Raw genomic sequence first — 22,830 nt, forward strand, 5'->3', positions numbered from 1 at the left:
AAAACCTCATGTTTGTAGCAGAAATCTCCATCCTCCTCCATCTATATTGTCCATTGTCAAAATAAAAAAATTCCTTCCAGTAGCACCTTAAAGACCAACTAAGTTAGTTCTTGGTATGAGCTTTCGTGTGCATGCACACTTCTTCAGATAAGTGTATCTTCTTCAGATGTATCTGAAGAAGTGTGCATGCACACGAAAGCTCATACCAAGAACTAACTTAGTTGGTCTTTAAGGTGCTACTGGAAGGAATTTTTTTATTTTGACTATGGCAGACCAACACGGCTACCTATCTATATTGTCCATTGCCATCCATCACTTGCATAAGATGAAGGTTGCATCATCTTAAATGTCTCCAGTTACAATGACATCATCTCTGTGTGTCTCTTGACCGATGCTTAAGTGCCTGTTGGGGGCTTACGGAAGAGTAAAGGATTGTTTCAGAAAGCAGAGACCTAGGTGCAACAGGAATGCACCAGACCATTCAGTAAGACATTGTATGTCATTTTGGGTGGGGTGGCTGTGTTGTTTCTCTTTGAATCATTGTAGCCAACATAGGCCCTCCGGATGTTTTGGACTATAGCACCCATTCCCAGCTAACAGCCAATAATAAGGGGTTATGGGAACAGGGGAAGAAACTGTGAATGTTGGGCTTAAAAAAGAAATGGAGAGGATTCATGTGATTTCACATGCAAAACACTCCCTTCTCAATTAAGAACTTCCTCCCTGCGGCCTCAGCTACTGAACTGCAACTTGAAGATCCACTACCCTTAAACCCAAGGTGTTTGGATACTGAAAAATGACTCTTTACAACAAGAGCAAATATCTGCAAAACACAACTTTAGGTGGAGTGGATCTGTATATGCCAAACAGAATTTCCAGATAGGTGTATACGTTTGTGCTAATTTTAAGTGCATACAGTGGTACCTCTGGTTACGTACTTAATTCATTCCGGAGGTCCGTTCTTAACCTAAAGTACCACTTTAGTTAATGGGGCCTTCTGCTGCTAAGACGCCGCCGGAGCACAATTTCTGTTCTCATCCTGAAGCAAAGTTCTTAACCCAAGGTACTATTTCTGGGTTAGCGGAGTCTGTAACCTGAAGCGTATGCAACCCGAGGTACCACTGTAGATTTCAATTAAAGATTCAAACCATAGATGTTTATGAAAGATGTAACCTGAGGTACGACTTATAGCACTTCCTTCCTTTGTAAGTTTTCTATCTGCTGGTTGAACACGCATGATGCAGACCTCTTGCAGGTGTGCTATTTCGGAATGAATGTGGGGGAAATTACATGGCTGAATTGTCCTGCACATTAAAAAAAAACCTTTGCACATTAATTCTCTAGCACATCAGGTAAGAGGATAGCGCAAAACCACTCTCTCTGAAATACTAGCTGCCCACAAGTAAGCTGCTTTTTTAAAAGGTTGTGCACTCAGTCACACTAATTTCCCACCCTTCATCTGAAGTGGTACAATTGTGTAAGGCCATACCTTGAGGTTATTTTCCTGCAGAAATGACCTGGCTTTTACTCTTTAAGAAAATGTGGGTCACTAACCAGAGGTTTTTCTACTGCCAGTGCTTGCATATTTATTATGCTTTTTCTTCTGTGTGGATTCTCTGATGTTTAAGGAGACTGGTTGAATTACAGAAGCTCTTGCCACACTCTGAGCACTTGCATTTCCCCTCCCCCATATGGGTTTTCTCGTGGGCAGTAATGTTCGATCGCTGACTGAACCTTTTCCCGCAGTCTAGGCACTCGTACGGCTTTTCCCCCGTGTGTGTTCTCTCGTGTATTATAAAGCTTTCCCTCCGATTGAAGCTTTTCCCACAGTCTGAACATTTGTATGGCTTTTCTCCTGTGTGGATCCTTGCATGCTCTTTCAGGAGGGAACGGTAGTTGAAGCTTTTCCCACAGATGGAGCAGGCAAACGGCTTCTCTCCCGTGTGGGTTCTCTGGTGTTCAATAAGATGGGATCTCCGGCTGAAGTGCTTCCCGCATTCTGAGCATGTGTGGGGCTTCTCGCCTGTGTGGATTCTCTGGTGTCTAGTAAGGTGCGATCTCCGACTGAAACGCTGCCCACACTCCAGGCAGTTATATGGTTTCTCTCCTGTGTGGATCCTCTCGTGGACCAAATGAGCAGAGGCATGGTTGAAGATTTTCCCGCAATACGAGCATCTGTATGACTTCTTCCCTGCCTGGACATTCAAGTTTTTAAGAGGGTCGGTACTCTGGCTGCAGCTTTCCCCCGCGACTGTCTTTTTTCGAGGACTTGCCTCAAGCCCCTCGTGTAAAGTGCTCTCATTTAAACTTTCCGCCCCTTCAGAATGAAAGGCCTTTTCCGCTGCCTGTTCCAGGAGCCTTCCCTGGCGTTTCTCTGGGGCCTGCTGGCTTCCTGATGTCTCTTCAGTCTCTAGAAACTGGAAGACTTCCCTTCCAGTGACCAGCTGGTTTTCAGGCACCTCTCCCACCTCAGGAAATAGGAAGATGCCCCCTTTAGCCCTTTCCAGCGACATCCTGCGGTATTCCACTTGCCCTGGTCTTTCCAGCCGGAGATTCTCCTCACTTTCACTCGCTTGGCCATTGCCTGGTGGAATAAAGAGACAACCACAGAGTGAATTTCTGGGGGAGGCTGTGGCGATCACACAGGGCCCCCGGACGTTTGACGGTCTATTGATCCCTGTGCCACCACTGTGATTGCTTTCTTCACTGCCACCAACCCGTTTCTCCTCACGGGTACACATGGAGTCCAGACAGTTGTTAACATTAACAAATAATCAAGTTTATTTTATAGGCATGAACAAGCTTTCAGTTAATTTTTCTTGTCAGTTTCTTAATCTTAGTTCCTTAACTGTCCTATACGTTCCTAACAACTTCAAACTGATTATCCCAACTATCTACCTGACTCCACCTAACAATTCCTCTCACTCTCTCACAACACAACTCGACCAACCCCCAGACTTATATCCTCCCTCTTCCTTCTCCAACTCCCCACTCTCAACTAACTTCCACACAACTCCGACTCTAACTCCTATCAGTTTCTCTCTGGCCAGTCACATCACACTCATTTAACCCTTTCCTTATGACCCACCTAGGAGGCAAACGCTACAGACGGGTTGTAGTACTGTGGCACAGAAAAACTGTTTGCAAGCAGAAGGCCCCACGTTTGATCCCCAACGATGCCAGATGAAAATGATCTGTGGGAGCAGAGCTGGGGGGCCCAAGGGTGAGCCCCTGCCACTAGGCTAGACAAAATTGGACTAGACTGGGATGGGGAAATCTTGCCAGGAAATCTTGCCTCTCGGGAGAAACTGGCCACTCTCCAGGCACCTGGCTTGATCTCCTGTTGACCTCCCTGTCTGCATTCCCGAGCAGGATCCAGGCTAGGTCACGATCGGCGATCCTCCTCAAGCGTGAGAAGAACACACCACTCTTCCCTGCCCCCAGGCAGGGGAAAGAGAGAGACAGAAATGTATTTACATGCCTTTATTTCTGTCTTTGCAGCGTTACAGAGAAACACGTCTGCTCTCTTCAAACTCCAACGGCAGAGAGACAAACTCCACCTCCTGTACTTCCTGTACAGGTCAAATTACACTCTGAGCTAAATCCAGTGCTCAGCACTGTGAATAGACTGTCCCTCTGTTCCCACGGAACAGTCCCAACATTCCCAACATGTTTTGCTTTCCAGCTAGCTGCAGCTCGCTGCCGCATTGCATCCATATCGTAACAAACTAAGCGTAGCTTTCCAGCCCCAGTGAGTTCTGCCTTACCTTCCCACTCTCCCGCCACCCTGAGCTTTGTAACATGATCCAGGCACGCCACAAAAAAAAAACAACCCTTACCCAACAAGCTGGTTATCCTTTCATCGTCCTGCATGGCTACCACGTACAGCTGCATCTTCAAGGGGTCTACCTTAGAGAAATTAACAGCCACTTTTTCAAAGGGCCCCGGCACCTGAATCAAAAGGAGGGACAGCAGGTCATAGCAACAGGTTTGGAGAGGCAAATGCCCCAGCTCCAAATCAATTTCTGTTACCTTCCCCAACCCTCACCCGCCTGGTCCAGCTGACTGCCTCGTTGCGATCAGGAAATAGACTGGATTCCTACCCCAACCTATTTAGTTGTCTGGGAGAGGAAAGAAACATAACCGTCAAGTGGCCACTCATAAATTGAACCCTGCCATGCTGTCTGCTCTCCTACAGCTGCAGTCACTTCCATTAAGAAGAAGAAGAGGAGGAGGAGTTTGGATTTGATATCCTGCTTTATCACTACCCAAAGGAGTCTCAAAGCGGTTAACTATCTCATTTCCCTTCCTCCCCCACAACAAACACTCTGTGAGGTGAGTGAGGCTGAGAGACTTCAGAGAAGTGTGACTGGCCCAAGGTCACCCAGCAGCTGCATGTGGAGGAGCAGGGAAGCGAACCCGGTTCACCAGATTACAAGTCTACCGCTCTTAACCACTACACCACACATGGAGGAACCTACAGCACTCCTGATGTTGTTAATAGACTACAGCTCCCTTCATCCCTGATCTTTGGCTATGCCAGCTGGGGCGGATGGGAGCTGGAGTCCAGCAATATCTGGAGGCTCACAGGGTGTAGCCTCCCCTCCAGAACTCTCACCTGCTGATCCCACCTCTCGTGGTCTTGCAGCTTCCAAGAGAAAATCTCTGCAAGGGTCACCGCCTGAGCACAGGTCTCCGGTCCCCGCTTCCTGACCCAGATCTGCATTTCCTGCGGCAATATGGCCAGGAACTGCTCCAAGACCAGCAGCTCCAGGATCTGCTCCTTCGTGCGTTTCTGGGGCTGCAGCCATCGGAAGCAAAGGTCTTGGAGACGGCTGCAAACTTCTTGGGGTCCCTCGGCCTCCAGGTAGCAGAACTGCCTGAACCGCCGGCGCCATAACTCCAAACTGGTGGCGTCCTCGTCCGCCACTTGCCCAACGGAGCCCAGGGTCTTATAGACTTGAGTGGCTTCTCCACTGAGGTCTAGCAGATTCTGGGTCTTCCGCTCTTCTCGAGGCCACTGGATGGCATCGGCTATTCTCCTGAAGGAAGTCTGAAAAGATTTGGTGTGGTCCCATCGGGTAGGCAGCAGCAGCTTCCTCCGGGACTTGGCAGTCTTCTGGAAATCCTGGGGCTGCTGGAGCTTTTTCTCAGTTGTCTGGCTGGCCTGTTGCAGACCTGCTTCATCAGGTACCTGCTGAGCCTCCTGCGCAGCCTCCTTACCTGGAGTCCTTTTAGTACCTAGTGGTGCGGTCTCATCCGGTCTCCGCTTAGCATCTTGTGGGCCTTCCTCAATTTGGACCTCCTCAGTGCTCCCAACCCGATAAACAGGAAAATCTCCTCCTCCTTCTAATGTCTCCTCTGTTTGGGCTCCTGCTGGGTCCTGCTCTTCCATCGGGTTCCCCCTCTGCACTCCTGGAGCTGCAAACGAAACGTGCTTTTCAGTAACTGCACATGGTGCACACCAGACCAAAATGGCCGCCAACCAGGATCTGGAGAGAAATGCGAACTCTACTCCCAAGATGTCAGCAAAGCCGCTGCCAAAATGGCAAGCCAAGTACTAGGGAAGGCGAGGTAACCTGACTGCACTCACATATAAAAGTACTGTGGAGAGTTTTAGTCATCTCAAGAAGGACATAATGTCGGAATATAGGAAGCTGCCCTATAATTAGTCAGACAGCTGGACTCAGTATTGTCTATACAAAAATGGCTGACTTGTGGCACTCCAAAGGTTGTTAGGCTTCAACTCGAACCCCCCTTGAACACTGGCCTTGCTTGCTGGGGGTGATGGGAGTTGGAGTCCAATAAGGTCTGGAGGACCACAAGTTAGCTGTTCCTGTCTACACTGACTGGCAACAGCTTTCCAATATCTTCTTCCTTGGAGGTTTTGAGGACAAGTTTGGAAAAGCATGGATGGCAGGACACTCGGAGCAGGAGGCTGGACTAGGTAATCTGTTAGGCACCCTCCAGTTCCAATACAATTATCTGATGAGAAACGATAATAGAGAGCATGGCAAATGGGGATATTAGCTAAATAGAATCAAGGAAAAAGGAACCAAAGGTGTTGCATGGGGGAAACAACTGGTGTGATGGGCAGATGGTGGCATGATAGGAATGAGATGAGCAGAGAGAAGAAAACAAGGTATGTATGGTATGAGTGCAAGATGCAGATAAGGGAAGCTCAAGAGTCCGGCATCCAAGTGCTCCAACAGGGCATCATCTGCCCTGAGCATGAAAAGCCTATTTCATTCCAGGGTTTCTCTAAAAGAGGGTTCGCCAAACTTCAGTTGCCAGCTGCTTTTGGACTACAACTCCCATCACCCCTAGCTAGCAGGACCAGTGGTCAGGGATGATGGGAATTGTAGTCCAAATCCAACCTGAGACCCACGTTTGGGAAACCCCGATCTAAATCAAGGATGGGGGAATCTGTGGCCCTCCAAATGTGGTTGGATTCCAACTCCCACCAGCCTCAGCCAGCATGACCAATGGTCAGGGATGACAGAAGTAGTCCCTACAATACCTGGATGGCCGCAGATTCCCCACCTGCTCTTAGGTCTACGCTTCCATTCTAATTCAGGGTTTGGGTTTTCAGCATCGGATATGCCTTCCTCAATAAACAGACAAATAAACAAATAAATAAAACAACATTCTTCCTTTTAGGACTTTTAACAGGAACACACTGCCTCGAACCCAGATGTCAATGACATTTGGCTATATTATAGACACTCTCACTTTGTTCCTAACGCCGCCGCATTTTGAGCTTCACTGGACCCAGATAAAAATAGCACTGCCACCGGTTTTGAACTGCCAGTCAATAACAGAGAAGCCTTCGCTAAGCGCTAAAACCCACAGATTGTGCATCTAAAGACCCAGAGTCATTAAAAGGATCTTGAGCACCAGGGATGGAAACCTCCAAATGCTGCTGGCACTCAGAGGTTTTGCAGCATTGGGTCCCTGGGCTGATTCGGATCAGGACAGCTCTGTAAAGGACTAAATTGGCTCAAAACCCTGCATTTCTACATCCTGTCTGGGGAGAAGCCTGTAGCTCCTCAGTGTGGCAGAGCAGGCACACAGGGAAGATCCCAAGACTCAGATCCTGGAATCTGCAGCTTGAAGCACCTTAGGCAGCGGGTGATGGTTATGACCAGAGAGAGCTGCTAACTAGCCCAGTGTAGAAACCGCTAAACGGGATGGTCCAGTCGTCTTCTTTGAATGGACAGGGCGTTATGGATCAGCTAACCTGAATGAGAGCTATGCACCTGAGATTCATTTCCTCCCCTCTGTTTATTACCTTGCTCTGGCCCGGATCTGAAGAGGGGATCCGGACAAGGGACGGTGTGGGGGATCAGCAACACAGGCTCTGATCTGGAGTGGGGCTTTGGGAAACCTTCCAGCGACCCTTTTGCAGTCTCTGATCTCCTTTTTCTTTGCCTCCAGATCTTCCCCTTCGGGCATGAGCCGACAGATCCCCAAATCCACCGTTCTGCACCCTTTGCAATCCGCAGCGGTTGTATTTATTGTTTATTTGTATGTTATCCCCCCCCCCCAAAAAAGGTGATTTCTAGCCGGAAGAGAGGGTTGGGGAACGGGAAGGAAGGTGGCCTTAGCTATTTCCTTCCTCCTTAATTTTTTGTTTTTTCCTGGAGCCTTCTAGGAATCTGATCGCTGGTGGTTTTAACCCATAGATCATTTGCAGGGTCGAGAAGCCAGGAACCGGGATCGTGTCTCAATTTTGCAGGCAGCCGAGTTGGGACGTCCTGAGATGAGATGCTGCAGCTTCCAGGCCAGAGAGAGACGCGCTTAGGAGTCGCCCCTGCCTTGCTTTTGAGCGTCCAACCCCGCCATTGCATTGCATAGAAGGAAAATGCTGATTATATTATGGGTGCTTTAGCTGAGATTTCTGCATTGCAGGGGGTTGGACTAGATGACCCTTGGAGCCATTCCAAAACTACGATTCTGTGAAGATGACGATTGGATCTGCACTGATTTTATTAAATCCTCATGTTTGCAAACTGTTCACTCTAAATGCACCTCGCCTCTGACCATCACTAAAAATCACAGAACTCAGCATGTCCTGGAGTTGCAGTACAAATTTAAAAAAACAAAACTGATGTGATATTTTGGGTTCTTGTAGCTTTTATATGGCTGTAGTGTACAAACTATACACTTTTATTCAAAGAACATTATCTTGTGGTAATGATGCCCATAACCTGTGTGAAAAGCAATATATTTTGTCCGCCTCAGACCTTCTGACATCCGTGTCATTCATCATCATCATCATCATTTTTAATTTGTATACCGCCTTTCTATCTTACAATACTCAAGGCGGTTTACGAGCTGAAGAAACAAAATGTGTACATCTTATAGCAATCTAATGCGATACAAAGATGTGATAATAAAACATAACTTTAAAATAGGCAACCTCCATCAAAAAAGTAACATTCAACAATCATTAGAATAGTATAAAATAATAATATCAACATATAAAAGTTAAACAGAAATCCACTCAACAGTTACAATACTATCTAAACTATAATCAATAAGACAACGGCAAGCCACAGTACATAAAATACAATACACATTGAGAAGCAGAGGGTGGGGGGGCAAGGCAGGTGGAAGGAGGCCTTGCGTGATGGAGTCTCTCCCCTCACAGTTCTTCCTCCAGGCACAGCTTCCTTATGAGGGGGAATGGATGGTTGGATCGTCTTATGGGGGGGGGGAGTGGTAGGCAAATCAGGTCTTGATATTGTTGTGTTACTGCCATCTTTGGCAGTGTGCGTTGCAATATACTGTACACCCCATCTAGATTCTGTGAATTCTGCAGTCCTATATGCTATGCATAATCAATTTGCATCCACTTCCATAATTTATTCTTGATGGTCCCAGGCCACAGAGAAGTTAGGCTGGCCTCAACTAGAGCCAGGGCTTTTTCGGCTGTGGCTCCTGTTGTGACATGGGGTTTGTGATTTCAGCTCTCTTGATATAACATGCTGGAGACAGTTCTCTAGTAACACTTCTTTATTAAAGCAACAAGACTGAAGACTGGGGAGAGGAAAGCTACATTTATAGGGACAGGGAACTAGCAAGAAAGGATACATTTTGGAGGGAACAATATCAGGCAATCACAGTCCTGCCTTTTGGAGGAAACCAATAGGACAGAGGATCCAAATACAGCAGCTTAAATGAACCAATAGTAGCTGTACCCTCTAGAACCAAAAGGCAGTTACTTTACCCTAATGCAAATACAGACAATAATAATACAGATATAAAATCCTTTGACTCAATACACAACAGCTCCGATCTGGTGGAACACTCTGTTACAAGAGACCAGGGCCCTGCGGGACTTGACATCCTTTCCGCAGGGCCTGCAAGACAGAGCTGTTCCACCAGGCCTTTAGCCAGGGCACAGCCTGACTCCCTCCCTTGGCAATCTTCGCGGAGCTCTGGCCCAATGGTTGCCAGTGGCTTGAATTAATTAATTTTATAATGAATGATTTTAGAGTGTTGTTTGTGCTGTACTTTTGAACTGTTTTATTGTTGTTAGCCGCCCTGAGCCCGGCTTCGGCTGGGGAGGGCGGGATATAAATAAATTTTTTATTATTATTATTCTGGGAGAGGCAAAGGGTCTTTCACAAGGCTTTGACATCTGGAAAGGAATCCCTGCTCTGGCCAACTTCCAGCTTCTAGGAACTTTGGAGAAAGGGTAGGATACAGCAGCAAAACAATAGTTGCATCCGGCTGTAGAAATCTTCTTCAGTCATTCCAAAATCACAGGATGGAAAAGGACAGTCGTGACCAGAGACTTCAGGGTGGTACATGGTCCACCCCCCTCCCATTTTATTCTCACAACAGCCTTGCAAAGTAGATTAGGCTGAGAGATAGTGAGGAGCTCAGGGTCGCTTCGTGATTTATGTGGGAAGCTGGGGATTTGAACCTTAATCTCCCTGGTCCTAGTCTGATACTCTTAACCATCACACCACCATAAATATCCCTGCCACTCAATACAGTACAGTGGTACCTCAGGTTAAGTACTTAATTCGTTCCGGAGGTCCGTTCTTAACCTGAAACTGTTCTTAACCTGAAGCACCAATTTAGCTAATGGGGCCTCCTGCTGCTGCCACGCCGCCAGAGCACGATTTCTGTTCTCATCCTGAAGCAAAGTTCTCAACCTGAGGTACTATTTCTGGGTTAGCGGAGTCTGTAACCTGAAGCGTATGTAACCTGAAGTGTATGTAACCCGAGGTACCACTGTAGGTTTCAATTAAAGATTCAAACCATAGATGTTTATGAAAGATAAGCACATTTACATAAAGCTTATTGACGAAGCATGGAGGGCAAAACAAATAGAAGCCAACTCCTAGGGGCTAAGTCCCTTCAGTATCCCATGGAATATTTGAAGGGACCGTCCGCCCCTCCCAGTTGATGGGCATTGCCATTCAAATGGGGTGTGTGTGTGCTGCATCATGTAATCGATTATGCAAGGTGGTGCTTACCTGCCCCCCCTATTTTATTTAAGTTGGTACCCCTGGCAGAACTGGACTTTCTTTAGGGTAGGACAACATACCAGACATGGTATGTTTGGAGTTCCTTGGTGTAAATTTGTTCATGTTTCAGAGCAGTATTTGAAAGATCCTTGCTGTCTGGAAACTGTTGCTCTTGGCAAAAATCAGTTACAACGTGGAAGAGCTGCTTCAGAGATTTGATGCAGCAGCCACATTCGTCTTACGCAGCGATCTCCGGAGTAAACCATTAAACTGTGAAAGGCAGATGCATTTCCTGAAACCAGGGAATTGCTGGACTCCAGGGTGGGGGGGAAAAATCAATGATTAAAAATAATAATTAAAAAAATCAGATTTTTAAAAATTTAAATAAGATTTTTAAAATAAAATGCTTTTGGAGGAAAAATCTTTCAAAAGTTAGTTTTCGATTTAAGTTACATTATAGTCCAAAGGCTATTCCTCAGGAAATAAGAATTTGTTTTAAGTTTTTCATGTGTGCTAAAACTCAGTCTAAGTTTTTTTAAAACAACAACAACAAAGTTTAACCACATCATTTAACAAACATGGATACATATGCTATAATGTTATTGTTTTAGTTAAATAAATTGTTTAAATTGTTATTAAGGAACCAATTATATTTTCCTTCCAATAAAGTACAGCATAAAAGTTGTCCAAATATAAGCAGTTAACTTATTAAACCTCACAATAATTTCATAATTATCTATGTATTTCTAATAGTATAACCAAATCAGTAATTTTTGATATAACTGTAAAGACTACTGTGCAAATTAATTATTCCAAAAATGAAACCTTCCTCTGGTTGTAAATATTAAGATTATACCAGAAAGAATGAGTCTTTCTGTAAAAAGAAATGATTTAAATCAAGTCTTACTGATGAGTGATTTAAATCAAATCCACCCTGCTGGACTCCAACTGCGATCATCCCTGACCAGCTGAGGCTGAAGGAAGTTGGAGTCCGATGACATTTGGAGGGCTATAAGCATGCATTTGTGGCACGTGCTGGGTAGCTGAACTTAGACCCCCATCTGCAATGTCATACCATTTTAAACAGTCATGGCTTCCCCAGGGAATCCTGGGAACTGTAGTTTGTTAAGGGTGCTGAGTGTTAACTGGAGACCCCCCTCACAGAGCTACAGTTCTCAGTGATTTAACAGTAAATTCTCATTCCTTGGGAAACCTAAGAACTGCTCTGTTTAGGCTGCCCACCCTTCACACTGTGTATTTATTACTGCAGGGATTATTGCAAACACCCTGCTAACTCAGTGGCTGTATAAACTGCAAAATGGCTACTCCACGTTGAGCAACGCAGTGACAATAGTAGTTCGGCAACCATCAGTGCTAGTTAAGAAAGTACAGAATACAGTGGTGCCTCGCAAGACGAAATTAATTCGTTCCACAAGTTTTTTCTTCTTGCGAGTTTTTCGTCTTGCGAAGCACGGTTTCCCATAGGAATGCATTGAAAATCAATCAATGCGTTCCTATGGAGACTGTCCGGGGACAGAGGGGAAGGCGCGCGTGTGCCTTCCCCTCTGTCCCCTCTTTTGAAGCAAGGGGCGGAGGGGAGAAGATCCCTTCTCCCCGTTGCCGCCCCTTGGTTCAAAAGGGGTCCAGGGACAGAGGGGAAGGCGTGCGCGCGCCTTCCCCTCTGTCCCTGGAGATTGCGGGGCTGGCAACAGGGAGAAGTGATCTTCTCCCCGCCGCCCCTTGCTTCAAAAGAGGTCTGGGGTGCGGGGGCAAGCTTTGTTTTGCGAAGCAAGCCCATAGGGAAATTCGTCTTGCGAAGCAACTCAAAAACGAAAAAACCTTTCGTCTTGCGAGTTTTTCGTCTCGCGAGGCGTTCGTCTTGCGGGGCACCACTGTAACTAACAAAAGCATCCTTTTATTGTCATATGACAGGCACCGAAGTCAAGACTTTCCCCATTTACTCCCTCACCCGAAAATGTTTTCTGAGATCTCTGTCCTCTCGAATTCTAGCAAACAGGTTGGAGGCATAAAATCAAGGAAGCCATTTTTACTGAAGAGTCTTTTTCTCTTCCAGTTACCAGATCAGCCAAGGGCTATGCTTCATATCCAAAGAGCCCTACCAGATGTTCAGGGTCAGCTGCGCATCCTAATTCCCTGAAATGACAACTGGGGATGGTCAAAGGTGCAGCAGCACTTTCTGTCAGAAGCCTTAAAGATAACTTCTCCTTTGTGGGAATGCGTAAGAGAGTCACCAGTATCACGTATGATGTTTGAACATTTCCCCACATGTCACCAGAGCAGAGAGAGGTCATTCTCAATAGTGGATTCTCTTCTGATTAGAAAGACAAAATGATTTGGGGGGAAAGCCTTCCTTGAAGTCGCCAGGGGATCCAAGGATCCAGCCTGTCATGATTCCTTGATATATACTGAGCAAAACAGGTTGGCTAAAGCAGATCCCACACAAAAGGACTCTGTTCAGCTGGAGGTTCTGGTTGGTGATGAAATGCGAGTTTGCAGGTGTTTATTTACTCCACCTGAGCGCCTAATCGTATCTCAAACTCAGTGAGGAACAAGCGACTGGGCACATTTGGGAAGGCTTCATGCATTTCCACAGGACGTTTTCCAAAGTCAAGACAAGGCAAGAAAAGACTGTCAAGTTCCTCAAAGGCAGCCAGACCCCCAGAGTGTGGGAATGTTCAGGGAGGCAGGAGAGGATATAGTGTTTAATTATATCCTTCCCAACTTGTGTTAACAAGTTCTATAATTTAGCAGAGTATCATTCCCTTTTTAAACTTGTACAGCGGATAACGTTTGCCAGGCTTGTATAAGCCTCTAAAATAAGTTTCCTGGTAATTTCCCCTTTATTCCCTCTTAAAAAGATTAGACACGACACAGTCTTGTATAAAAGTATAAAATAGTTTACTCACATTCTGTTCACAGATGGATCCCAGAAGGCAGACTTAAGTTACAAAATATATACACCTGGAATCTATCCCATAAGGAGATAGTTCCTTTGATCTCTCTTGGCTGGAAGCCAAGATTGAATCTCAGACTAAGAAGATGTTGCTGTTAGCTATTCCACTTGGCACCTTTAATTCTTTTATGATATGTTGTCTGAGCATGAAAAGCTCGCGGCTCCTTTCTGTCTTTATGATACGATGTTGGCTGCTCGGCTGACGACTGTGATTGACGAACAGAAACAGACTTAGGAGTACTTTGCTTTCTTTTGGATATGCAGTCCTTTGCAAAATGTCCTTGATTATTGCAGAACCAACAACTCTTGGCAGCTTTAAATGCAGTTGTATCACCACAAGTTTGCATATGGCATTCCTCATTATTTCTGGACATAGGAGTGCTTATCGCGCAAGCCTCCCTTCTGTCCAACTCACCCATTAATCTTGCCGTTACCCCTTCCACAGTTAATTGTGCTCGTGGAACAGCAGATATCTGGCTAGCTACACCATCAAAGTCCTCATTAAGGGAACAAAGAATGATAAATACATACTGAATATCAGGTATCTCCATGTCCCTTCGAATCAATTTGCCGCGTATCGCCTTTAGACGTCTCAAGTGTGCCACCAAATCACCACCAGGCTGCAACTTCGTCTGGTACAGCTATTTGAAAAATGTCAATGCAGACGCTGACTTTTTTCTAATATGTACTGCTGCAAGACTGTCCCACATTTCTTTGGCAGTTTTCTTATTTCTTATATAGACTACTTGCTGGTCGCTGACAGCCAAATTAATTATCGCCCTGGCTTTAAAACCAGGTCACGTTATTTGCTCTGGCCTTTAAAGAAATACACATCTTGTGGAACAATAATGAACCTTCAAATTTAAGAAGACCATTCAAGAGTTGCTTCTTCAACGAATGGAGTCAGAGAGAGAGATGGCTGCCTCCCCTGTGCTATTTTGTTACTTGCAAAGGTGAGGTCACGCCCACCTCTGGTCACATGTAAAGGAAGTTTGTCCCAGCCCAGGTGGAAACAGGAAGTTCTGACTGGCTGGTCCAGACACCCTCTCTTTATGTCCACTCTAGGAATGTTGTATTTGACTGCTCTGTGTTTCACATCCCACACAGAGAGGCACCAGTCACTAGGTAGAGATGGGAAGTTCTATTTGATCTGAAGGATCCTCATGGGGCCACCGAGGAGGCTCTCTCCATGGTGGAGCTTTCGATGCGTGATGACATTGGAGCTCTGGCTGAACGTTTTCCCACAGTCAGGGCACATGTAGGGCTTTTCGCCTGTGTGGATTCTCCGGTGTTTTGTGAGGGACGAGTTGACGTTGAAGCTCTTCCCACAGTCGGCGCAGACGTAAGGCTTCTCTCCCGTGTGGACTCTGAGGTGCGTCGTCAAGTGGGCCCGTTGGCTGTAGCTCCTCCCGCAGTCCGGGCACTGGTAGGGCTTCTCTCCTGTGTGGATTCTCTGGTGTCTGGCAAGGTTGGAGATGACGGCGAAGCTTTTCCCACAGTCCCCGCAGATGTAAGGGGTCTCCCCCGTGTGGGTGCGCTGGTGAGTGATAAGGTAGGAGCTGGTGGTGAAACTCTTCCCACAGTCGCCACACTTGAAGCGTTTCTCTCGGAGGTACGGGCTCTGCTGGCGCCTGGCCAGGCGAGGCCTTTCAGGGAAACTCTTCCCCCAGTCGGCGCCGTCATAGGGTTTCTCCACTGTGTGGATTCTCTGGTGAGCGATGAGCTTGGAGCTGATGGGGAAGCTTTTGCCGCACTCTGGGCAGACGTAGGGCTTCTCGCCCGTGTGGAGCCTCTGGTGCGTGATGAGGTTTGAGCTGCCGCTGAAGCGCTTCCCGCAGTAGCGGCACTCATAAGGCTTCTCGCCCGTGTGGATTCTCCGATGTTTGATAAGGTCGGAGCTGACGTTGAAGCTTTTCCCACACTCCAGGCACCGGTAAGGCCTCTCCCCAGTGTGGAGGCGCAGGTGAGTGACCAGGTGAGACCTCTGGCTGCAGCAGCGCCCGCAGTCGGGGCACTGGTACGGCTTCTCTCCCGTGTGGCTCCTCTGGTGGCGCAGAAGGTTTGACACCACGTTGAAGCTTTTCCCGCATTCGTTGCACACGTACGGCTTCTCCCCGGTGTGGATGCGCCGGTGAGTGATGAGGGCCGAGCTGTGGCCAAATTCTTTCCCGCAGTCGGGGCATTTGTAGGGCTTCCCCCCAACGTGGGTCCTCTGGTGGCGGATGAGGTTCGAGAGGAGGCCAAAGCCTCTCCCGCAGTCGGCACAGCGGTGGAGCTTCATGCTCCCGTGAAGTCTCTGGCGGCTAATGAGGTTGGGGAGCCGGGCCTTAAGGATCTTCCCACGCTCCTTGTGATGGTTGCTGAGCCCCTGGGGGGTTGCACAGTCCTGAGTGCCCCCAAGAACCTCCATACAGGGAGAAGGGCAAGCCCAGCTCTCTCTGAGGAAGCTTTCATCTCGCTTCTCGTGGGATTCCCACTTCTTAGCACCAGAGGACCCCCTCCTTCTACAGGCTCCAGACAAGGCCATGCGAGACCTCACAGTCTCTGGGTACTCTTCCTTGTTCTCACTCTCTGAAAAGAAACCCACATGAATGTGTCATTCACAGATTCCGGAGGATCCTCCAGAAAAAATAATCTCTCAAAGGACCTGTTGATGGCATTTTACCATTGTACTGTTGAGTGTGTATTAACTTATGGTCTCTGTGTGTGGTTTGGGAGCTGCACGGTCAGGGAAAAAACAATGCTGTCCAAGGTTGTAAAGACTGCGGAGAGAATAATTGTGTGCACTCTCCCTACCTTGGATCAAATCTATGCTTCCAGGTGCCATAAGAAAGCTGCAGAGATAGTGCAGGATAGTGCGCTCCCCGGAAATGATCTCTTTCAGCTTTTGCCTTCTGGAAGAAGGTACAGGGTTATAAAGACTAGGACTAGCTGCCTGAGAAACAGTTTCTATTCAAATGTGATTTTGGTTTTAAACGCAGTGTAAGATAGTCTCTATGGGAGTATATTGTGTTTAATTATGGGGTATCAGAGTTTTTAGGGGTTAACTAGGCTGGGGTAGCTGGGATAGCAGGCTTGTTGGTTTCTGAATGTCTGATGTAGATTTTCAATTTCATTGTTCTGTATGGGACAATGACAATAAAGATTATCATATCATATTGTAAAGCACAAAATGGCTCCCATTACCACAGCGGCCGGAATGGCATGGACTCCAAAAGCCTGATTCTAGAAGTCAGACATGACAAACCCATGTCCCTCCAGATCTTGCTGGACTCTACAGCTCCTGTCAGCCCCAGCGTGCATGTCTAATCATCAGGAATGATGGGAGTTGTAGTCCAACAGCATCTTGCACAGATGGCGCAGGTAACTTAGCGCTGTGTTAGATGTAAGGCCTTGTTTTGGATGCCTGCTACAAACTCTCTTGTTTTGGCAAGCCCACCCAAACGTGCAGTTTTCACAGAATCACTTGATTTTTACTCCTATTTGGGTAGTTTTATTATGTGTGCTGTTATTTAAGTCTGTTTTATCTTTTTAAAAATGAATATTTTATACTATTCTATTCGAACGGCATATAAATATTGCAAAATAAGCAAAGCAAAACAAAGCCCAAAAGCCTCCAGGAACCCACTGCTTGCTCCATGAGCTCCTGACCTGGGCAAGATGGGATTGGGCAAGGAGAGCTCAGAAGGACTGCCTGGGATTCCCAGCTGTGGTCTCCATCCGAACCATCGCTATCACTTGGGCTCCTGGCTTCCTCTGAGTACTGGAGATAAAGACCCCAGGCCAGGGGTCTGCAACCTTTAAGACAAAAAGAGCCACTTGGACCCGTTTCCGAAGAAAAACAACAACTGGGAGCCACAAAACCATTGCAACATTTAAAGCATGCGCGCCGCTGCCCTCCGATCTGACAGCGGGCGGGAAGGTGACGTTGGGACGGTGCGTGACTAACGCACACACTGCCCCCATGCAACGTCACATCCAGTATAGCGCCCGCCACAGTGGGGAGTGTCGGGGCGCACAATGCGCCTCCTCCCCTCGCTAGTATCCGTCCCGGAGCCGCGGCAAAGGTGTAAAAGAGCCACATGCGGCTCCAGAGCCGCGGGTTGCAGACCCCTGCCCCAGGCCGTTTCTTCTCCTTCTGGTTGGGCACCCCCAGCAGAACTTGGAGATCCTGTTTTTGATAGACAGAATCTCCTGTCAGGTAAATACCAGAATTCTTTTCTGAGAGGCTGCACGTGAATTCAGCTAAGTCCTTGCATGTGCAGAACAACTTCCTCAAGTGCATCTCAACTCCAAACACCCGTGGACCATTCCCACATCTGCTGTGGGAGGGATGGGGGAACTCCCATAGAAGATCTGGGAGCAAGTGGGTAGAAGAGAGAAAAGAAATTTGGTCAGAGAAGTCGTTCTACACGCAGTTATTCAGTTGGATGCAACGATTTGTGCACAGGAATATATATACCTGACACCTCTTCTCTGCCAGAGCTCCAGTTAAATCCTTCCTGTTTGCCCAGGGATGGAGAACCCGTAGTCCTCCGGTTATGAGTGGACTCCAATTCCCATCAGCCCCAGCCAGAGTGAGTGGATGTCCACCTCCCATCTTCAACCACGAAACCACAGACACGTCGCAGACCACCAGAGTGAAACTCACAGATCTCTGGTAGCCTGCGGACCACAGTTTGAGAACCCCTGTCCTAAAGTAAAACTTTCTCTTCCAGTCATTGTGTGCATGTTTCAAAAGGCTGACACACAATGACAACAAAGCCAAACCCCGGAAGTTTAAAAATAGCAACTGAAAATGATATTACCTAGCGTGCATTTCTTGATCTCCAAGAAAGGATGTCCAATCTCTGGTGTCCCTTAGATCTGCATCTGACTGCCACATGGGACAAAGTGCAGGCAATCTGTCCGGAGCGCTTGAGCTACTTCAGAGGACCGTCATGGCCGGGAGAAACCCAGAACTAAAGAGTTTGAGGGAGGTCCTAGTGCAGCAAAGCCAAAGGTGATGCAGTGGCTCACAGAAAGACAGAAGTCGCTGGGACTTTTTACCTGGGGATGCTGCACAGTCCTCTTCTTCCCCCATTAGAGTATCATTCGTGGGGGATGCTTGGTCAGGGTGAGACAGGTGCACTGTTTTCTCCCCTTCTCCGTCTTCCTCCTCAGGTGTGCCCAGCTCCTAAAACAACAAGACTCCTAAGCTCACTGCCTGCTGTATTAACGAGTCACACTAGGATGGCTGCAGGGCGTAGCCTTCCTGTGCCCAGGCCTCTGTCTGTTCCACACTAACACAAATCCTAAACTCCTGTGCCATGAAAAGATGTTAGAAATATAATAATAATAATTTATTATTTATACCCCGCCCATGCGGCTGGGTTTCCCCAGCCACTCTGGGTGGCTTCCAACAGATTAAGAACAGAATAAAACATCAAACATTTAAAACTTCCCAACACAGGGCTACCTTCAGATGTCTTCTAAAAGTCAGATAGTTGTTTATTTCCTTGACATCTGATGGGAGGGCGTTCCACAGGGCAGGCACCACCACTGAGAAGGCCCTCTACCTGGTTCCCTGTAACCTCTCATCCCACAGCGAGGGAACTGCCAGAAGGTCCTCGGAGCTGGACCTCAGTGTCCGGGTTGAACGATGGGGGTGGAGACGCTCCTTCAGGTATACTGGGGACGAGGCCGTTTAGGGCAGGCACCCCCAAACTCGGCCCTTCAGTTGTTTTGGGACTACAATTCCCATCATCCCTGACTACTGGTCCTGTTAGCTAGGGATGATGGGAGTTGTAGTCCCAAAACAGCTGGAGGGCCGAGTTTGGGCTTTAAAGGTCAATGCCAACACTTTGAATTGTGCTCGGAAATGTACTGGGAGCCAATGTAGGTCTTTCAGGACTGGTGTTATATGGTCTTGGCGGCCACTCCCAGTCACCAGTCTAGCTGCTGCATTCTGGATTAGTTGTAGTTTCCGGGTCACCTTCAAAGGTAGCCCCATGTAGAGCACATTGCAGTAGTCCAAGCGGGAGATAACCAGAGCATGCACCACTCTGGCAAGACAGTCTGGGGGCAGGTAGGGTCTCAGCCTGCGTACCAGGTGGAGCTGGTAAACAGCTGCCCTGGATACAGAATTGACCTGTGCCTCCATGGACAGCTGTGAGTCCAAAATGACTCCCAGGCTGTGCACCTGGTCTTTCAGGGGCACAGTTAGCCCATTCAGGACCAGGGAGTCCTCCATACCTGCCCATACCCTGTCCCCCCAAAACAGTACTTCTGTCTTGTCAGGATTCAACCTTAATCTGTTAGCTGCCATCCACCCTCCAACCACCTCCAGACAGTCACACAGGACCTTCACTGGTTCTGTTTTAAAAGAGATGTAGAGCTGGGTATCATCTGCATATGGCAACATGTCTAAGACCACAACCCTATACTTCAGAAGTGGGGGAACTTTGGTCCTCAATACGTTGTTGGACTCTCATCAACTCTGACCATGCTGGTTGGGGCTGATGGGATTTAAAGGGCCAAAGGCTTCCCACCCCCCATCTACATATTTTCTGAATGAATGAGAAGCACACGAAACTACTACTGCATTCAAACCAACCAACCAACCCAACTAGATTGTGCCCCAGAGGACTGATCAATGTTCCCCGTCATGGTACTCAAATCCCAACTCTTGAGATGCCCACTTTTCTTGCTCCAAGGGCATGATGGCTCAGAAACCTTCTTGAAATTGCCTCTACTAAAATAAATTATTTGAACATCTCCCCCCCCCTACCTGAGTTGGTTCTGCTGTAGTCATTCCTTCTTTCAGCAGAATGCACCGGGTTGGGGCAGAAGATGGCAGGCGGATACGTGGCAGACTGTGATATAAAAGAAAAAAAGAAAAACAGCAAAAGGGTTCATTTTAAGAACGGATATTCCCAGGTTCAAGTCACTGGCATTTCCAGTTTGAAAAGGACCAGGAAACAGGTGATGGGGTAGAGGCCTCTGCTGGAGACCTGCTGCCAGACAGAGTAGGCATCACTGCGCCAGCTGCTAGATAGACAAATATTTAGGCAACTTCCCAAGCTCCTTTCCAGCAAGATACTTGAGTGTTTTATAAAGGCCTGTTTCAGGGATGGGAACCTTAGATCTTGGGGTGCAGTGGGGAATTCTGGACCCCCCCTCCGACTCTCCGGAGGCCATACCCGCCCCCTTCTGGCAGGCTCTGCTTTGTAACCTCTTTGAGAGTCTTTGCCCGGCTGGAGTGTGTAATCTTCAAATACAAATATCTGCATTAGGCTGATTGTTAGGGTTAAGAAACTGCAAATCGAATAATAATAATAATATTTTATTTATATCCCGCCCTCCCCAGCCAAAGCCGGGCTCAGAGCAGTTAACAATAAAAGTAACACAGCATTTTAAAAGCAATATTCTTAAATCAATTAAAAATCAAATTAATAAATAGCAACCACTGGGCCAGAGGAGGGGGCATTGGGTCTCACTGGGGAAAATATGGGGAACACCACGCAGGTGAACATAGCCTGTGTTAAAAAGCCTTTACATACGCCGCCTTCCGTCCCTTTTGAGGAACACGTGGGAAAGGATTACACAAGTGTGCAGAAAACAAAACAAAACAACTCTCTCGTATGGCTCTCAGATCATTACCCATTGTCAGCTGACCTGACATTCCCCAGCAACGTAGCAGGAGGAAAAGGGGACGGAGACCCCGTCCTGCCCCACACCACAGTTACCTAGAGTGTCCGGCTGTTCCGGAGTTAATCGCTGGCTCCCCTCTTGGGGGGCTGAGTCCAGGGAGTAGGTGGGCACGCAGTCTCCACTTCGGTCGGGCGCGCAGGAGTGGGCGGAGACCCGAAAGGTTTCTCTCCCTCTGCAGGCGCCGATCAGCTACTGGGCGCCTCAGGCGAAGGGGGCTTTCCCTGGCCAATAATAAAGTCAAAGAAAAAGTCGATTTCCGATCGCTGCGTCCCATGCGACCCCTCGCCGCCCTCCTTCTTCCCCAGCTACTTCCAGCCCCTTCCTGTGCCGGCAGAAAAGCAAACCCCGCTACAACAGTCGCTGCAGAGAGAGAGAAAAAATAAAAAGTAGGCAGGCAGGAAGGGGGATTAAAACAAAACAAAACAGCAACCTCTGCGCGGGGTCTGGGGGAGTTGCAAGGCACAGCAGCGCCCCCCGACACGTTATATATATATAAAACAGATGTCAAATTACCACGCGGGAGGGTGGCGCCACCCGTTTTCTATACACGCAACTGCACGCGCGTGGGGAAGGAAGGTAGGGTTGCGAACTGAGCCGCGTAGAGGGGGAAAGCGCCATAGCCGGGCGCTGCTCTCCTGCAAAGGCGGAGATTGCCCAAGAACGCAGCTAAGGCTTGTAAAGTAAGGTCGCTACAGCAGCAGGCAAAGCAAGGGTAAGGGCACGTGACTTTGTAACGTGGGAATGAGCGCCGTAGTCCCTGGGTGAGGTCTGATCACCCCTTGTCAGAACACAGGGGGGCTTCCGAAGTAAAGCAAGCCAGCAACCCCAAATCACACCGTTGTTGCAATGTTCCTCAAATTACGCAGAGCCTGGGCATCTAAATGGGACTGGGAGAGTCGAAGGCAATTTCTTATTTTCCTAAAGTTGCTCCTCCCGCTGCCTTTCCCAATAATCACTATCCTTTAATATCTTTTAAATGTTTTACTACAAGCGTTCCTCTGAAGTTTTGTTTCAAGTGAAGGGCTTTGCTGTTGAGAATCACTGAGAAACACAATTAAAAAACAGGACTGTAACATTAAAGTGTGAAAAGCCTCTTTTTAAAAAATCTTGAAAATATTCCTTCCTCTGCCCTTATGAGTAAGACTACAGTATGGGCAAATTTCTCCCCAGAACTTGATACAAATTTCTTTTGTGTGCCTTCAGGGTGGAGCAAGACTGGGGACAGTATTTGAATAATCAGTTTGTTGCTCCTATTCCAAGGCACCAAAATCATAGAATCTTAGAGCTGGAAGGGATCCATGGGTCATCTAGTCCATTGGGGGCCCCAATGCAGGAATCTCAGCTAAAGCATCCACGACAGGTGGCTATCCAACCTCTGCTTAAAATCACCTTGACTTCTATGAATCCTGATGTGGTGACATCACAGATGGGGAACCTGTGGCCATTCTGCAAATTGCCCAGTGAATATTTAGCAAATTATGCTCAGAAGCCACTCATAGGAGCAGTTTTAAAAAGTTATCAATACTTAAAGCACAAGAAAAGCAAGCACATTCCCTAAATACTGTATATTCCTTCCAGTAGCACTTTAGAGACCAACTAAGTTTGTTAATGGTATGAGCTTTCGTGTGCATGCACACTTGGTATCTGAAGAAGTGTGCATGCACACGAAAACTCATACCA

At 47.5% G+C, this 22,830-nt stretch overlaps 2 protein-coding genes across 6 annotated transcripts; both read right to left on the bottom strand.

Moving 5' to 3' along the window:
* Window positions 1-1,560: 1,560 nt before the first annotated feature.
* Window positions 1,561-8,495, bottom strand: LOC309524781 (uncharacterized protein). 3 transcript variants are annotated; one of them, XM_082209818.1, is made up of 4 exons: window positions 7,260-8,495; window positions 4,619-5,421; window positions 3,840-3,951; window positions 1,561-2,587 (listed from the first exon to the last, which is right to left on the bottom strand). In XM_082209818.1, exons 2-4 carry the CDS (start codon window positions 5,393-5,395, stop codon window positions 1,590-1,592), a joined length of 1,887 nt encoding a protein of 628 aa, XP_082065944.1. In that variant the 5' UTR covers window positions 5,396-5,421; window positions 7,260-8,495; the 3' UTR covers window positions 1,561-1,589. The 3 variants fall into 3 exon arrangements, with proteins under 3 accessions (XP_082065944.1, XP_082065945.1, XP_082065943.1); XM_082209819.1 differs by having other exon boundaries at window positions 1,561-2,584; window positions 7,292-8,493; XM_082209817.1 differs by having other exon boundaries at window positions 7,292-8,492.
* A 4,886-nt stretch (window positions 8,496-13,381) lies between these two features.
* On the bottom strand, window positions 13,382-21,577 carry LOC309524782 (uncharacterized protein). 3 transcript variants are annotated; one of them, XM_082209821.1, is made up of 4 exons: window positions 21,186-21,577; window positions 20,228-20,297; window positions 18,508-18,634; window positions 13,382-16,029 (listed from the first exon to the last, which is right to left on the bottom strand). In XM_082209821.1, exons 1-4 carry the CDS (start codon window positions 21,422-21,424, stop codon window positions 14,600-14,602), a joined length of 1,866 nt encoding a protein of 621 aa, XP_082065947.1. In that variant the 5' UTR covers window positions 21,425-21,577; the 3' UTR covers window positions 13,382-14,599. The 3 variants fall into 3 exon arrangements, with proteins under 3 accessions (XP_082065947.1, XP_082065946.1, XP_082065948.1); XM_082209820.1 differs by having other exon boundaries at window positions 20,228-20,312; window positions 21,186-21,576; XM_082209822.1 differs by lacking the exons at window positions 20,228-20,297; window positions 21,186-21,577 and adding an exon at window positions 16,255-16,352 and having other exon boundaries at window positions 18,267-18,629.
* Window positions 21,578-22,830: the final 1,253 nt, after the last annotated feature.

The sequence above is a fragment of the Podarcis vaucheri genome (assembly GCF_965113315.1).
Source record: "Podarcis vaucheri genome assembly, chromosome: 2".
Classification (NCBI taxonomy): domain Eukaryota; kingdom Metazoa; phylum Chordata; class Lepidosauria; order Squamata; family Lacertidae; genus Podarcis; species Podarcis vaucheri.